Genomic DNA, 18,049 nt, shown 5'->3' on the forward strand with positions numbered 1-18,049 from the left:
GACATCAACACATTAAAAATGATTCAATTTTTACATCTACTCATTAAAATAATTCATTTTGGACAATGCAACGTTAAAATAAGTCATGTTTGACATAACATTAAAAAACAATTGATTTTTGGAAAAACACATTAAAAAATTCATTTCGGACATCATAAGTTAATTAAAAAGACAATTTCAGCTTTTAGGGTGGAAATAAGTTAAATAAATAAGAGAATTATTAATGCCACTAACTCAAAAATAAATTTGACAAATAAATTATAATACCTCTATCTTAAAAACAACAAATAATAACTAAAACACAATATTACTAACTTAAAAACATATCAGACCTAAATAAATCACAATATGATTAACCTAAAAAAAGATAACATATAAGTGAGTTGCAAATGTGACTTACTTGGGAGTCTTTCTAACAGCCAATCAGTACAGGACTCGTGGCTATATAAGTGTCAGAGAGACTGGAGCAGCTCACTCCTTCTCTGAGCACCAAGCAGAGATCATCTATGCCAGCTATTTCCCACAGCTACCAGTGTGTCATTGCCTGAGGAAGACCAAGGAGAGGTACTCTCCTATCCATGCCAGATTCCTGTAAAGAAGATATATTTTTGGGGTACTTTGGTTTGCCTGTTAGAGCCTCTGAAATATATATCCAGAGGCTCTATGATCACAAAGGCAGTAAGCCTCCACGCCACGTCAAGGCACTACCCATGTGGAGGTTCATTTTTATTTTATTTTTTATTTTTTGAAATACAAAACTATTTACATTAATATATGTAAAAAATAACATGCTTACATCAATACTAAACTACACAAATATTTACACTACTATATAATAAAATCCTAATTTTGGGGTTTTTTTTTCTGAAAAACAAACAAATATTTACACTACTATATAAAATAAATAAAATGCTTACATACTACATACTTAAATACTAAACTATTAAAATATTTACACTACTCTATAAAATCCTAATCCTAACTTCAAACAAATATTTACACTAGTATATAAAATCCCTTTTTGGGGGGGGGGGTTTCTTCCGAAAAACAAACAAATATTTACACTACTATATAAAATAAATAAAATGCTTACATACTACATACTTAAATACTAAACTATTAAAATATTTACACTACTCTATAAAATCCTAATCCTAACTTCAAACAAATATTTACACTAGTATATAAAATCCCTTTTTTGGGGGGGGGTTTTCTTCCGAAAAACAAACAAATATTTACACTACTATATAAACAGTCTTCTCCTCCTCTCTCTCCTCCTCCTCCTCCTCTCTCTCCTCCTCCTTTCTCTCCTCCTCCTTGTCGCTGCTGCCGCCGCTGCTGCAGCTTTCAGTTGCCTGAATACACACAGTGAACAGATAACTAGAGAACACGTTTCACATCAATAGTGATTACAACACCAGCTGTTTTTGTTTCATATCAGCAAAACATGCTCCACCCTGATAGACGCTAACCTGCAGCGTTGTCTGAGGGGCTACTGGTCTCTGGAGGCCGCTGGGGCCCTCACTTGCTGCCGCCTGAGGATTTGATTGCAAGAAGAAAAAGTGTTAATTTATGATGACTTACATTTGATCACAGCATTGTATCCAATGTATTTGAAATTCACTTACACGGAGGGCTGCATTGGAGGCCCGGAGCTCCTCCACCTCCTTCTCCAGCTCCTGAACTCTCCTCCTGAGGCTCTGGCAGGAAGCCAGCTGGCAGAGAGGAGTTGCTCCAGGAGGACCGTCCTCCTCCTCCCTCTCCTCCTCCTCCACGTCCAGGGTGGACTTCAGGGGCGGGTTGGGGTTGGTGGCCCTCAGGTCCCTCAATCGTTTTACAGCCGCACGCCTCTTGGCAGCCTCCAGAACCCTCTGGAGGCGTGCAGCTGTGAGGTGGGACCTGTGGCTCCTAATATGCCTCTCCAGCTGGGGACAAAACCTGGAGAGGCAGCCTGGAACAGGGCAGGGTCCTGAGCCCAGGTTGACCCTGCCTGTGGCCAGCTGATTTAAAATGGCCCTCTCCGCCACATTCTCCACCTTGTGCCAGGTTCTCAGGTGTTTGGCCACACCCTTGAAGGCCCAGTCGCAGATGGGGCAAAAAATAAATAAAATCAGTGATTTGCAACTGATAACTGCCTCTTTAAAATTCTGCATTTCCACTCACAACGTCACTCTATTACACGTTATGAATGAAGATGTGAAAAGTGCATTTTAAGTCAAAACTTGTGTAATAGACAGAGTTTCATAAGTTATAACTGTTGACTTATGAAACTCTGTCTGTCTATTACTAAGAAATGCTTACTTACAACGTGACTACTTACAACGTGACTGTCTAAGTAAGCATTTCTTAGTAATTCCCCACAGCATGCATAGATATTTGAATACAAGAGGTGGAAATGGCAAATATGTGGGTCATTCCAGAATTGGAGGACATTTTATGTCCCACCCATTAATTTTCAAATAAATCATGCATAAAAATCCAAAACGTGCATTTGTGGTGAAAATTATAATTATGAGACAAAATATGAATGGAGTTATACAAAAACTGGTTCCAAAATATTATTTAAAATATAAAATTACTCTAAACACCCCCTAACATTGCCTTTTTCTCTTGTCCCACCCTCTTGATGGCCAACATGCATGTCAAATAAAGTGGTTAAAATAAGGTTGCTTTTTTTTATACATTATTTTGTTGATTTATGTATTTTGTAAGTGTAAAAACACTTCATATTTCATTGGCCTTGGTCGAGTGTGTCCCTCTAAGCAATGCAACCCTCTTACTCATATTTTCAAAGTTTTCTTTGTTCCTTTAAATAACTAGGTTTGTTCTCAACCTTACAGTAACAGTGCATTCCATAGCTAGCATCTTTTTTCTGCTAAACAGCTAACATTAGTACCAATTTGCAACCCTGTTACTGTAATTAGAGTAACAGGCTTGAACTACAGTAACAGGGTTGAATCTCTTTAAGTTCACTCAGAGGAGACAATCACTGTTATCAATCGTAAAATCTAATTTGTACATATAATTGAACAAAATCTAGTTTTAAATATTATCATTAGTATTAGTCTAGGCAAGTTGCAACAATATTGGTGGAATTATTCAGTCAATATTTACTGAACTGTTTTCAAATCATTTTAAGGTTGTTTTCAATAGAGTAATTGACTATCTTTAAATTGATTTTGACAGAGTTCTTCAGCAACATTGAGTGCTGCTGAAAAGCAGAAGCTCTACCGTGCCAGGCGAGAAGCTGATGAACAGAGGAGACAGGAGTACTTAGAAAAAGAGAGACAGAAGTGGAAAAAAGACATGGAAAAAGGGAGAAAGAAAGACAAAAAGATGGTAGTGAGAGAGAGAAAGAAGTGGAGAGAGGCTCATGGTAGGAGTAAGGCCAGGAAAGGGCAACTGGAAATATTTAACAGCCTCCTGTAGGCCCTGATTCCCCAGTCAGACCAACAACTCCAGTCAGACCCAAATGTCAAGTCAGCTCCCAAACTGGGACTTCAAGGTCACAATATCACTTTAGCTTATTGTGAAACGGAGATAATGCAGATAATGAAGATGGCTAAAGAAAGGCAGAGGAACTGGAACTGTACCCTGACAAGTCAAACAAACATTACTTCAAAATAATTACAAGTCATTTCTCATCATTATTTTGGAGAAAACAAACTGTAATGGCCATAGTCCATAGTGGTTGATTTCAGGGTAATTGTATTGATGTACCTGTTTTACATTTTTCATTCAATGTGCATTATAACAACATGGCAAACAAACAAACATTAGAGAATGTTCATGAATGATCATTATTGCATAAATTGGATGAATTTTTAACTTTTTTTATGCATTTTGGTTTTATTGCAAGGTTGTTAGCCTCACGAATTAAACTTAAATTGCATGTTGATTAATTTAACAAAACAATTTGTTATGGTCCTTTATTAAATATCTTTTAATAATATCCATATGGTCCCGAGTATTTATCTATCAGATTTATGTCATAATCTACAATCAAAAGTAATTTGTCTATTCAACCCAGTCAACATAATTCATTTTGGACGACATGGGGTTAAAAAACAATTCATGGGAGACATCAACACATTAAAAATGATTCAATTTTTACATCTACTCATTAAAATAATTCATTTTGGACAATACAATGTTAAAATAAGTCATGTTTGACATAACATTAAAAAACAATTCATTTTTGAAAAAACACATTAAAAAATTCATTTCGGACATCATAAGTTAATTAAAAAGACAATTTCAGCTTTTAGGGTGGAAATAAGTTAAATAAATAAGAGAATTATTAATGCCACTGACTCAAAAATAAATTTGACAAATAAATTATAATACCTCTATCTTAAAAACAACAAATAACTAAAACACAATATTACTAACTTAAAAAAATATCAGACCTAAATAAATCACAATACGATTAACCTAAAAAAAGATAACATATAAGTGAGTTGCAAATGTGACTTACTTGGGAGTCTTTCTAACAGCCAATCAGCACAGGACTCGTGGCTATATAAGTGGCAGAGAGACTGGAGCAGCTCACTCCTTCTCTGAGCACCAAGCAGAGCGCATCTATGCCAGCTATTTCCCACAGCTACCAGTGTGTCATTGCCTGAGGAAGACCAAGGAGAGGTACTCTCCTATCCATGCCAGATTCCTGTAAAGAAGATATATTTTTGGGGTACTTTGGTTTGCCTGTTAGAGCCTCTGAAATATATATCCAGAGGCTCTATGATCACAAAGGCAGTAAGCCTCCACGCCACGTCAAGGCACTACCCATGTGGAGGTTCATTTTTATTTTATTTTTTATTTTTTGAAATACAAAACTATTTACATTAATATATGTAAAAAATAACATGCTTACATCAATACTAAACTACACAAATATTTACACTACTATATAATAAAATCCTAATTTTGGGGGTTTTTTTTCTGAAAAACAAACAAATATTTACACTACTATATAAAATAAATAAAATGCTTACATACTACATACTTAAATACTAAACTATTAAAATATTTACACTACTCTATAAAATCCTAATCCTAACTTCAAACAAATATTTACACTAGTATATAAAATCCCTTTTTTGGGGGGGGGTTTTCTTCCGAAAAACAAACAAATATTTACACTACTATATAAACAGTCTTCTCCTCCTCCCTCTCCTCCTCCTCCACGTCCAGGGTGGACTTCAGGGGCGGGTTGGGGTTGGTGGCCCTCAGGTCCCTCAGTCGTTTTACAGCCACACGCCTCTTGGCAGCCTCCAGAACCCTCTGGAGGCGTGCAGCTGTGAGGTGGGACCTGTGGCTCATGATGTGCCTCTCCAGCTGGGGACAAAACCTGGAGAGGCAGCCTGGAACAGGGCAGGGTCCTGAGCCCAGGTTGACCCTGCCTGTGGCCAGCTGATTTAAAATGGCCCTCTCCGCCACATTCTCCACCTTGTGCCAGGTTCTCAGGTGTTTGGCCACACCCTTGAAGACCCGGTCGCAGATGGGGCAAAAAATAAATAAAATCAGTGATTTGCAACTGATAACTGCCTCTTTAAAATTCTGCATTTCCACTCACAACGTCACTCTATTACACGTTATGAATGAAGATGTGAAAAGTGCATTTTAAGTCAAAACTTGTGTAATAGACAGAGTTTCATAAGTTATAACTGTTGACTTATGAAACTCTCTGTCTATTACTAAGAAATGCTTACTTACAACGTGACTACTTACAACGTGACTGTCTAAGCATTTCTTAGTAATTCCCCACAGCATGCATAGATATTTGAATACAAGAGGTGGAAATGGCAAATATGTGGGTCATTCCAGAATTGGAGGACATTTTATGTCCCACCCATTAATTTTCAAATAAATCATGCATAAAAATCCAAAACGTGCATTTGTGGTGAAAATTATAATTATGAGACAAAATATGAATAGAGTTATACAAAAACTGGTTCCAAAATATTATTTAAAATATAAAATTACTCTAAACACCCCCTAAAATTGCCTTTTTCTCTTGTCCCACCCTCTTGATGGCCAACATGCATGTCAAATAAAGTGGTTAAAATAAGGTTACTTTTTTTTATAAATTATTTTGTTGATTTATGTATTTTGTAAGTGTAAAAACACTTCATATTTCATTGGCCTTGGTCGAGTGTGTCCCTCTAAGCAATGCAACCCTGTTACTCATATTTTCACAGTTTTCTTTGTTCCTTTAAATAACTAGGTTTGTTCTCAACCTTACAGGAACAGTACATTCCATAGCTAGCATCTTTTTTCTGCTAAACAGCCAACATTAGTACCAATTTGCAACCCTGTTACTGTAATTAGAGTAACAGGCTTGAACTACAGTAACAGGGTTGAATCTCTTTAAGTTCACTCAGAGGAGACAATCACTGTTATCAATCGTAAAATCTAATTTGTACATATAATTGAACAAAATCTAGTTTTAAATATTATCATTAGTATTAGTCTAGGCAAGTTGCAACAATATTGGTGGAATTATTCAGTCAATATTTACTGAACTGTTTTCAAATCATTTTAAGGTTGTTTTCAATAGAGTAATTGACTATCTTTAAATTGATTTTGACAGAGTTCTTCAGCAACATTGAGTGCTGCTGAAAAGCAGAAGCTCTACCGTGCCAGGCGAGATGCTGATGAACAGAGGAGACAGGAGTACTTAGAAAAAGAGAGACAGAAGTGGAAAAAAGACATGGAAAAAGGGAGAAAGAAAGACAAAAAGATGGTAGTGAGAGAGAGAAAGAAGTGGAGAGAGGCTCATGGTAGGAGTAAGGCCAGGAAAGGGCAACTGGAAATATTTAACAGCCTCCTGTAGGCCCTGATTCCCCAGTCAGACCAACAACTCCAGTCAGACCCAAATGTCAAGTCAGCTCCCAAACTGGGACTTCAAGGTCACAATATCACTTTAGCTTATTGTGAAACGGAGATAATGCAGATAATGAAGATGGCTAAAGAAAGGCAGAGGAACTGGAACTGTACCCTGACAAGTCAAACAAACATTACTTCAAAATAATTACAAGTCATTTCTCATCATTATTTTGGAGAAAACAAACTGTAATGGCCATAGTCCATAGTGGTTGATTTCAGGGTAATTGTATTGATGTACCCGTTTTACATTTTTCATTCAATGTGCATTATAACAACATGGCAAACAAACAAACATTAGAGAATGTTCATGAATGATCATAATTGCATAAATTGGATGAATTTTTAACTTTTTTTATGCATTTTGGTTTTATTGCAAGGTTGTTAGCCTCACGAATTAAACTTAAATTGCATGTTGATTAATTTAACAAAACAATTTGTTATGGTCCTTTATTAAATATATTTTAATAATATCCATATGGTCCCGAGTATTTATCTATCAGATTTATGTCATAATCTACAATCAAAAGTAATTTGTCTATTCAACCCAGTCAACATAATTCATTTTGGACGACATGGGGTTAAAAAACAATTCATGGGAGACATCAACACATTAAAAATGATTCAATTTTTACATCTACTCATTAAAATAATTCATTTTGGACAATACAACGTTAAAATAAGTCATGTTTGACATAACATTAAAAAACAATTCATTTTTGGAAAAACACATTAAAAAATTCATTTCGGACATCATAAGTTAATTAAAAAGACAATTTCAGCTTTTAGGGTGGAAATAAGTTAAATAAATAAGAGAATTATTAATGCCACTGACTCAAAAATAAATTTGACAAATAAATTATAATACCTCTATCTTAAAAACAACAAATAACTAAAACACAATATTACTAACTTAAAAAAATATCAGACCTAAATAAATCACAATACGATTAACCTAAAAAAAGATAACATATAAGTGAGTTGCAAATGTGACTTACTTGGGAGTCTTTCTAACAGCCAATCAGCACAGGACTCGTGGCTATATAAGTGGCAGAGAGACTGGAGCAGCTCACTCCTTCTCTGAGCACCAAGCAGAGCGCATCTATGCCAGCTATTTCCCACAGCTACCAGTGTGTCATTGCCTGAGGAAGACCAAGGAGAGGTACTCTCCTATCCATGCCAGATTCCTGTAAAGAAGATATATTTTTGGGGTACTTTGGTTTGCCTGTTAGAGCCTCTGAAATATATATCCAGAGGCTCTATGATCACAAAGGCAGTAAGCCTCCACGCCACGTCAAGGCAGTACCCATGTGGAGGTTCATTTTTATTTTATTTTTTATTTTTTGAAATACAAAACTATTTACATTAATATATGTAAAAAATAACATGCTTACATCAATACTAAACTACACAAATATTTACACTACTATATAATAAAATCCTAATTTTGGGGTTTTTTTTTCTGAAAAACAAACAAATATTTACACTACTATATAAAATAAATAAAATGCTTACATACTACATACTTAAATACTAAACTATTAAAATATTTACACTACTCTATAAAATCCTAATCCTAACTTCAAACAAATATTTACACTAGTATATAAAATCCCTTTTTTGGGGGGGGTTTTCTTCCGAAAAACAAACAAATATTTACACTACTATATAAACAGTCTTCTCCTCCTCCCTCTCCTCCTCCTCCACGTCCAGGGTGGACTTCAGGGGCGGGTTGGGGTTGGTGGCCCTCAGGTCCCTCAGTCGTTTTACAGCCACACGCCTCTTGGCAGCCTCCAGAACCCTCTGGAGGCGTGCAGCTGTGAGGTGGGACCTGTGGCTCATGATGTGCCTCTCCAGCTGGGGACAAAACCTGGAGAGGCAGCCTGGAACAGGGCAGGGTCCTGAGCCCAGGTTGACCCTGCCTGTGGCCAGCTGATTTAAAATGGCCCTCTCCGCCACATTCTCCACCTTGTGCCAGGTTCTCAGGTGTTTGGCCACACCCTTGAAGACCCGGTCGCAGATGGGGCAAAAAATAAATAAAATCAGTGATTTGCAACTGATAACTGCCTCTTTAAAATTCTGCATTTCCACTCACAACGTCACTCTATTACACGTTATGAATGAAGATGTGAAAAGTGCATTTTAAGTCAAAACTTGTGTAATAGACAGAGTTTCATAAGTTATAACTGTTGACTTATGAAACTCTCTGTCTATTACTAAGAAATGCTTACTTACAACGTGACTACTTACAACGTGACTGTCTAAGCATTTCTTAGTAATTCCCCACAGCATGCATAGATATTTGAATACAAGAGGTGGAAATGGCAAATATGTGGGTCATTCCAGAATTGGAGGACATTTTATGTCCCACCCATTAATTTTCAAATAAATCATGCATAAAAATCCAAAACGTGCATTTGTGGTGAAAATTATAATTATGAGACAAAATATGAATAGAGTTATACAAAAACTGGTTCCAAAATATTATTTAAAATATAAAATTACTCTAAACACCCCCTAAAATTGCCTTTTTCTCTTGTCCCACCCTCTTGATGGCCAACATGCATGTCAAATAAAGTGGTTAAAATAAGGTTACTTTTTTTTATAAATTATTTTGTTGATTTATGTATTTTGTAAGTGTAAAAACACTTCATATTTCATTGGCCTTGGTCGAGTGTGTCCCTCTAAGCAATGCAACCCTGTTACTCATATTTTCACAGTTTTCTTTGTTCCTTTAAATAACTAGGTTTGTTCTCAACCTTACAGGAACAGTACATTCCATAGCTAGCATCTTTTTTCTGCTAAACAGCCAACATTAGTACCAATTTGCAACCCTGTTACTGTAATTAGAGTAACAGGCTTGAACTACAGTAACAGGGTTGAATCTCTTTAAGTTCACTCAGAGGAGACAATCACTGTTATCAATCGTAAAATCTAATTTGTACATATAATTGAACAAAATCTAGTTTTAAATATTATCATTAGTATTAGTCTAGGCAAGTTGCAACAATATTGGTGGAATTATTCAGTCAATATTTACTGAACTGTTTTCAAATCATTTTAAGGTTGTTTTCAATAGAGTAATTGACTATCTTTAAATTGATTTTGACAGAGTTCTTCAGCAACATTGAGTGCTGCTGAAAAGCAGAAGCTCTACCGTGCCAGGCGAGATGCTGATGAACAGAGGAGACAGGAGTACTTAGAAAAAGAGAGACAGAAGTGGAAAAAAGACATGGAAAAAGGGAGAAAGAAAGACAAAAAGATGGTAGTGAGAGAGAGAAAGAAGTGGAGAGAGGCTCATGGTAGGAGTAAGGCCAGGAAAGGGCAACTGGAAATATTTAACAGCCTCCTGTAGGCCCTGATTCCCCAGTCAGACCAACAACTCCAGTCAGACCCAAATGTCAAGTCAGCTCCCAAACTGGGACTTCAAGGTCACAATATCACTTTAGCTTATTGTGAAACGGAGATAATGCAGATAATGAAGATGGCTAAAGAAAGGCAGAGGAACTGGAACTGTACCCTGACAAGTCAAACAAACATTACTTCAAAATAATTACAAGTCATTTCTCATCATTATTTTGGAGAAAACAAACTGTAATGGCCATAGTCCATAGTGGTTGATTTCAGGGTAATTGTATTGATGTACCCGTTTTACATTTTTCATTCAATGTGCATTATAACAACATGGCAAACAAACAAACATTAGAGAATGTTCATGAATGATCATAATTGCATAAATTGGATGAATTTTTAACTTTTTTTATGCATTTTGGTTTTATTGCAAGGTTGTTAGCCTCACGAATTAAACTTAAATTGCATGTTGATTAATTTAACAAAACAATTTGTTATGGTCCTTTATTAAATATATTTTAATAATATCCATATGGTCCCGAGTATTTATCTATCAGATTTATGTCATAATCTACAATCAAAAGTAATTTGTCTATTCAACCCAGTCAACATAATTCATTTTGGACGACATGGGGTTAAAAAACAATTCATGGGAGACATCAACACATTAAAAATGATTCAATTTTTACATCTACTCATTAAAATAATTCATTTTGGACAATACAACGTTAAAATAAGTCATGTTTGACATAACATTAAAAAACAATTCATTTTTGGAAAAACACATTAAAAAATTCATTTCGGACATCATAAGTTAATTAAAAAGACAATTTCAGCTTTTAGGGTGGAAATAAGTTAAATAAATAAGAGAATTATTAATGCCACTGACTCAAAAATAAATTTGACAAATAAATTATAATACCTCTATCTTAAAAACAACAAATAACTAAAACACAATATTACTAACTTAAAAAAATATCAGACCTAAATAAATCACAATACGATTAACCTAAAAAAAGATAACATATAAGTGAGTTGCAAATGTGACTTACTTGGGAGTCTTTCTAACAGCCAATCAGCACAGGACTCGTGGCTATATAAGTGGCAGAGAGACTGGAGCAGCTCACTCCTTCTCTGAGCACCAAGCAGAGCGCATCTATGCCAGCTATTTCCCACAGCTACCAGTGTGTCATTGCCTGAGGAAGACCAAGGAGAGGTACTCTCCTATCCATGCCAGATTCCTGTAAAGAAGATATATTTTTGGGGTACTTTGGTTTGCCTGTTAGAGCCTCTGAAATATATATCCAGAGGCTCTATGATCACACAGGCAGTAAGCCTCCACGCCACGTCAAGGCACTACCCATGTGGAGGTTAACTATTTTTATTTTATTTTTTTTACAAACAATACAAACAACTATTTACACCCTGAATACTAAACCATTAACAATTAAAATAATTAAACTACTAATCCTAATTTTTTTTTTAAATACAAACAATACAAATAACTATTTACACCCTAAATACTAAACTATTAACAATTAAAATAATTAAACTACTAATCCTAATTTTTTTTCTAAACACAAACAACTACAATTTACATTAATATATAAATAAAAATAAAATGCTTAAATACTACATACTAAACTATTTACACTAACATCTCTCCCTCTCCTCCTCACACCTTCGAGAGCACCACCTTCGCCCTCATACGCAGTTTACTTTCTGGCGTTGTGGCCGGGCTCAAGAGCCTCTTTCTAATGCGGCGGGCAGTGATTTTTAGGCTGCTTTCGCCGCTGCTCTTCCTTGGAGACACCTGTAAGAACAAGAGCAGGTATGCATAGGGCCATGAATAATTGAACATTCACTGTGTTGTGGTTGTGATGACAAGGTTTGGACCTACTGGTGGGGGTGATGGCGGGGGTGCTGCCAGCTCCTTCTCCTCCAGGCTGGACATCACAAAGAGCTGGAGCATTTTCCCAGCCAGGGCCACCGTCTTATGGAGAGCGTAAAAGCGCTCCTGGGTGGCCACTGAGTGGCACATGAAGGAGGCCACTTTCTCCCGGTCCTCCTTCTTGTTTGACTCAAAGTTCTACAAAGAGAAGATGAAAATTGTATCAGTATTGATTACATTGACGAGATGGACATTTTCTGTAGGGAGGTTGTTATACTCACGTAGGTGGCCACAGCGCTCCTAACATCCAGGAGGGAAGGGCTCCCCAGCAGTCCCATCTCTGCCCAGGCCCTCCGGACATATCTCACCATGTCCTTGGCCTGGCCCTTCCCAAAGGAGGAGAAGAAGTACGGGTTGGTGGCCACGCACCTCCTCCTGAGGTCAAGCCACCGCTTACACCACCCGTACTCTTCTCCATCAAGGTAGAGTTGGGCCAGGCCAAACTTCCTCAGTGTTTTATGGTCCCTGACCTGACATAGAACAGACAACAGCAAAAAAAATGAATGGTTTTAACCTTAATCATAAAACAAATCAATATTTTACACTGAACTTTAGCTTACATTGATGAGGTACCCCGTGCTGTCGTCCCCCAGGGCCTCCTTCACCTCCTTCACCCTCATGCAGGTCAGCACTCCTGTCCTGTGGCCATATATTGAGGCTATGTAGGCCCCGAGGTACCCGAAGAACCGGTATCTCGTTGGTGGGTGCCGGAGAGGGGCTTTCTCAATGTTGCCTGAAATGAGAGAGAAAAAATAGAGAGGTTACATTATATCTGCATAATGATGTAAATGAAAAGAGCAGTGTGTGTGTGTGTGTGTGTGTGTGAGAGAGAGACAGAGGGATGGATAGGGAAACAAAGGATGAGGATGAGTTTACCCAGGAGCTCGGGGATGTTGGCCCGGGCCAAGGACTGGCAGGTCGCCAGGGCTTCCCGGGTCACCAGCCGATGCTGCTTCTATAGTCCTCCATGTATTTCTCTGTACAGATAGAACAAAGATGTGATGAGCATAGCATAACAACCCTCCACACACAGGAAATGTGTTGTTTCTTACCAATGGAGGGAGGGAAGGACAGCTTCCTCATTTTGGAGGCCTTTGACCGGCCTCCAAAAATGGGTCCCAGCTTAGTAGCGTCCTCCTATAACAGAGCAAAGCACAGGAGAGACGTGTAAAATGTATTGTTTAGCTTGGTTATTAAATATAATTTAGCTTCATTCAACAATTCCGCTCTCTAGTCTAACTCACGTCCTCGCTGCTGTCCTCCTCGTCCTCGGAGGTGTCTCCGTCACTGAGATTGGAGACAATCTCAGCTAGGCCCCTCTTCAAAGCCTCTTCATCCTCCTGCAACAGACAATGTGGAAGGAACACTTGTAACAGTTAATTTGTAAATGAATTGAACCAGTGTTTTAGTAGGTTTGACAAAAAATTATTTCAAGAAATCTTTCGTATCACATTTTATTATTCTGCCAAATCAAAGATATGCTACATGTCTGTTAATCTGCCATAATTACCAGGTAATACACTGATATAAATGATTTGACTCACATCTGAGTCTGGCTGCTCCTGCTCCTTACTCTCAGCCTGGAAAGCCACAGCCAAGCTCCTCCTGGCTGTGGCTTCACCTCCTTCTTGGGCTGCTGACTCTGATGGGTGTGGAAGACCAGAGAATCACATCAGAACAGAGGAACGGAAACCTGGGACACAAACTTTTGGGGAAATTATTCTCTTCTTACCTTCTTCTCCTCCTCTCTCTCCTCCTCCTCCTCCTCCTCCTCTCTCTGCTCCTCCTCCTCCTCCTCAGGACTGCTGATAACCTGATGATGAAGAGAGAATGATAGAGCATGTTTGCATTAAATGTGTCAGCACTGAAAAACAAACCAAACATAATTTATAATTCTAGTATAATCTAACCACTTTAGCAGGAGGTGCAGCGTCCTCCTCCTCCTCGGCCTCACTGCTGCAGCTTTCAGTTGCCTGGATACACACAGTGAACAGATAACTAGAGAACACGTTTCACATCAATAGTGATTACAACACCAGCTGTTTTTGTTTCATATCAGCAAAACATGCTCCACCCTGATAGACGCTAACCTGCAGCGTTGTCTGAGGGGCCACTGGCCTCTGGAGGCCGCTGGGGCCCTCACCTGCTGCCGCCTGAGGATTTGATTGCAAGAAGAAAAAGTGTTAATTTATGATGACTTACATTTGATCACAGCATTGTATCCAATGTATTTGAAATTCACTTACACGGAGGGCTGCATTGGAGGCCCGGAGCTCCTCCACCTCCTTCTCCAGCTCCTGAACTCTCCTCCTGAGGCTCTGGCAGGAAGCCAGCTGGCAGAGAGGAGTTTCTCCAGGAGGACCGTCCTCCTCCTCCCTCTCCTCCTCCTCCACGTCCAGGGTGGACTTCAGGGGCGGGTTGGGGTTGGTGGCCCTCAGGTCCCTCAGTCGTTTTACAGCCGCACGCCTCTTGGCAGCCTCCAGAACCCTCTGGAGGCGTGCAGCTGTGAGGTGGGACCTGTGGCTCATGATGTGCCTCTCCAGCTGGGGACAAAACCTGGAGAGGCAGCCTGGAACAGGGCAGGGTCCTGAGCCCAGGTTGACCCTGCCTGTGGCCATCTGGTTTAGGATGGCCCTCTCCTGCATATTCTCCACCTTGTGCCAGGTTCTCAGGTGTTTGGCCACACCCTTGAAGGCCCGGTCGCAGATGGGGCACTCTCCTTCATTTTTCGTCTTCATCTTAAAGGAAAAAAATAAATAAAATCAGTGATTTGCACCTTAGAACTGCCTCTTTAAAATTCTGCATTTCCACTCAAAATGCACTTTTCACATTCATAACGTGTAATAGATAGAGTGATGTTGTAAGTCAACAGTTATAACTTTGTAATAGACAGAGAGCTACATAAGTCAACAGTTATAACTTTGTAATAGACAGAGAGCTACATAAGTCAACAGTTATAACTTTGTAATAGACAGAGAGCTACATAAGTCAACAGTTATAACTTTGTAATAGACAGAGAGCTACATAAGTCAACAGTAGTATATAATTCTTGTTTATTTTAGCTATTGTGCATTTGTGTACTAGTGCATGCTGTATATAGTTATTTTGCATATAGTATATAGTTCTTGTATATAGTTCTTGTGTGTGTGTGCATGCTGTATATGGGGCACTTCATCTCTTAATCTGTGCGTCCATAGGTCAACACTGCCTCCTGACCAGGTTCCCTAAAGGTTTTCACCACCTCAGACTCAACTCAGACCCCAAGTATACATGTTTACTCTTGGAAAAAATATTTTGAGCATGACTTTATCAAACGATCTGATTTTGTCTGTATGCAAATGAGCGTATATTTGATGAGTTATGGCCTCATTTGCATATGTAAACATTAAAATACAAAAAACATGCAATACATTTTTTTTCTCATCTTAACCTTTGGTGTCTTTACTTTATTGTCTTATTATGCTAATTATGCAAATTTCCCAAAGTGCAACTTTTAGCAAACCAAATTAAATTCCATCCATTAGGCCTATAGATGACATTTCTGCAATAAAACTTTAGGGTACTCAACATTTCTGGGTTCAAGAAATTACGACTAGACTATATGAACATTAAAGAGAATATGTTTTTTAAACATCATTTAGAATTAAACAATGGCCAACTTCAGGGCCATATTGGCAAAAGTATGAAGAATATGATGGATAATCGTTAAAAAAAATATTTATGAAGTACTTGAAACATTTTATCATAATACTCCCTCATAATCATAACAATAGCTTTGTGAGGTCATTAAATAAAATGATAAACATGTTTTCACATTAAAATGCCAAAATGCATGATAATAATGCACATTAGTTGAGGATTCAATGGTACAATGCAGGCTTCAGATCTGAAATAATTTATACATATAGACTGATTTAAACTTTAGTTTTATTACTAAATTAGATGAGCAATTCTCAAAATAGTGCAGTCCAGTACAAGTTTTCATTTTATCTATTAAATAATTATTTTTAAAGGATTTTTGCATGGATGCTACTTTTTAGATTCTTGTGCTTTCTGGCACAAGAATCTAGTGTGTCATGAGACAGATCTTTGTGTGTGGTGTATCTGGAATATCGGAGCACACCACACACAATATGATCCAAACTGTTCAATCAAAGCTGTTTTTATCTTCATGTGTGGGCTCTCACACATATAAAACATCTGTTGAATGAGATGAATGTGTGTACCAGGCTAAAGGCACCTCACCATTTGATTCAGTTACGATTCAGGGTGCTACGATTTGATTATTCAACAAATATGATGTTCTACCAGTCACTCAATGTTTTTACCAGCCACCATTTTGCAAGCATACATTTGTATCATTTGTAATTTGTCTTGTTTTTTTTTAAAAGTCAACAGTACACGACGTAAAAATATTGATTGAGAAAATGCTCTATTTCTTCACACACGTTCAATGTTACTGTAGATTAACTGTATCGTCCCCTATTGTTCTGCTCTTTGTGCTCTACTAGGGTTGGAACAATATCAAAATATCACAATACCTCAATAACAAGCCCATGATATTTATTGCAGTATTGTAAAACATATCATGGTATCAAGATCTGACAGTATGATAATACCACAGTAATCTTTATTCCACTATCCAGAAGTCAACTACTAGATAGTTTATACCTTTCTCAATCAGCAGCCTCTCTCCTCTAATCCCTCCCTCACCTCCCTCCCTCGGCTCTCCTCGCTCCTCCTCCTCCTCCTCCTCTCTAACTTTAATAAATACCTGCTCCTCTATCTGCTGTCACACAACACAACGCTAGGTTTTTATTCAGAGTGAGAAGTTTAACGATGTCCGCGACATCAGCGCTGTGTGTCTATTTCAGGTGTGTTCCGTCTGACTCACACACACACACACTCACACTCACTCACTCACTCACACACACACACACACACACACACACACTCTCTCACACACACACACACACACGCACACACACTAACAGCCAGCCGACAAGGTGACACTGACGTCGTCTCTCACTCTCTCAAACGCTGTCAGTGAATGTAGTTCCAGGTCCGCCATGATAAATATATTTTTTATTTTTTAGTTGCTGATTAAATTCACCACCACCCTCAGTAACTAGCCCAAGAGCTAGCTGCCACAGCAACAAAAAGTAGCCACATGGGCCTGTTGAGCTAATTCAGCTGCTTTTTTTTTAATTCTAAATTGTACATACTGCCTTTGTTTCAGAGAGATATACATTAAAAAACAGTAACGGCATTTCGACTAATTAGGTTTATTAGGCCTATTAGCATTAGCTAAAGCTAGCTAAAACACTCACCACATTAGCTGAGTTGAAACAAGCAAAGTATTAACCCTTTTCTATCAAACACATTGCTTATTTATATTATACACACAAGATGGATATATTAAAGTTATTTATAGATCCCCTTTAAAATCTGACAATGTACAGTCCTGGAACACAATTTCAATTAAATAATTGGAACAATGTGTTTTCATTACAATACACTAAACACATTGGCTTGTAGCAAAGTTTAAACCACACCTGATTGAAAAGCTTAGTTCAAGACCCTTCAACAAATAACGTTAAATAGCGGATCATTCTTATCACTGCAATCAGCAAAATCTACTCAAAATTCAATAACGCATCCCCTCCTCGAAAGACTGTATAATTAATTTTTTTTTAATCACAAACTGTAATAACATTCACAGAATAAGGCTCACCAAGACTGGCGCTAATCTGTGCGCTTTTTTTCTCTCCAAACTAAGTAGTGCACCTGTGTCCGTGACTCACTCTGCTAGCTCACTTCACAATTAGCCTGCATAGCTAATGCAGCTATGACATGCTGCAT

General features: G+C 37.8%; 2 protein-coding genes across 2 annotated transcripts; both read right to left on the bottom strand.

Moving 5' to 3' along the window:
* Positions 1-8,254: 8,254 nt before the first annotated feature.
* LOC131967766 (uncharacterized) lies at positions 8,255-13,795 on the bottom strand. The gene is made up of 9 exons (XM_059328709.1): positions 13,732-13,795; positions 13,432-13,527; positions 13,240-13,324; positions 13,064-13,164; positions 12,748-12,920; positions 12,409-12,657; positions 12,137-12,325; positions 11,918-12,049; positions 8,255-11,477 (listed from the first exon to the last, which is right to left on the bottom strand). Exons 5-9 carry the CDS (start codon positions 12,805-12,807, stop codon positions 11,415-11,417), a joined length of 693 nt encoding a protein of 230 aa, XP_059184692.1. The 5' UTR covers positions 12,808-12,920; positions 13,064-13,164; positions 13,240-13,324; positions 13,432-13,527; positions 13,732-13,795; the 3' UTR covers positions 8,255-11,414.
* LOC131967755 (uncharacterized) lies at positions 13,124-14,925 on the bottom strand. Its single transcript, XM_059328695.1, has 7 exons — positions 14,434-14,925; positions 14,278-14,340; positions 14,098-14,160; positions 13,761-13,829; positions 13,432-13,527; positions 13,240-13,324; positions 13,124-13,164 (listed from the first exon to the last, which is right to left on the bottom strand). The coding sequence occupies exons 1-7, from the start codon at positions 14,923-14,925 to the stop codon at positions 13,124-13,126; spliced, it is 909 nt and encodes a 302-aa protein (XP_059184678.1).
* Positions 14,926-18,049: the final 3,124 nt, after the last annotated feature.

The sequence above is a fragment of the Centropristis striata genome, unplaced genomic scaffold (assembly GCF_030273125.1).
Source record: "Centropristis striata isolate RG_2023a ecotype Rhode Island unplaced genomic scaffold, C.striata_1.0 Scaffold_26, whole genome shotgun sequence".
NCBI classification, from domain to species: domain Eukaryota; kingdom Metazoa; phylum Chordata; class Actinopteri; order Perciformes; family Serranidae; genus Centropristis; species Centropristis striata.

Coding starts and splice junctions, on each gene's coding strand:
- LOC131967755 (XM_059328695.1), bottom strand. CDS start 14,925: ATGAAGACGAAAAATGAAGGAGAGTGCCCCATCTGCGACCGGGCCTTC. Junction 13,528..13,760: donor TGTGGCTTTCCAGGCTGAGA/GTAAGGAGCAGG, acceptor TGTCTGTTGCAG/GAGGATGAAGAGGCTTTGAA. Junction 13,165..13,239: donor GTCCTTCCCTCCCTCCATTG/GTAAGAAACAAC, acceptor CTATCTGTACAG/AGAAATACATGGAGGACTAT.
- LOC131967766 (XM_059328709.1), bottom strand. CDS start 12,807: ATGAGGGTGAAGGAGGTGAAGGAGGCCCTGGGGGACGACAGCACGGGG. Junction 12,658..12,747: donor GCACGGGGTACCTCATCAAT/GTAAGCTAAAGT, acceptor GTTCTATGTCAG/GTCAGGGACCATAAAACACT. Junction 12,326..12,408: donor GGAGCGCTGTGGCCACCTAC/GTGAGTATAACA, acceptor TTCTCTTTGTAG/AACTTTGAGTCAAACAAGAA.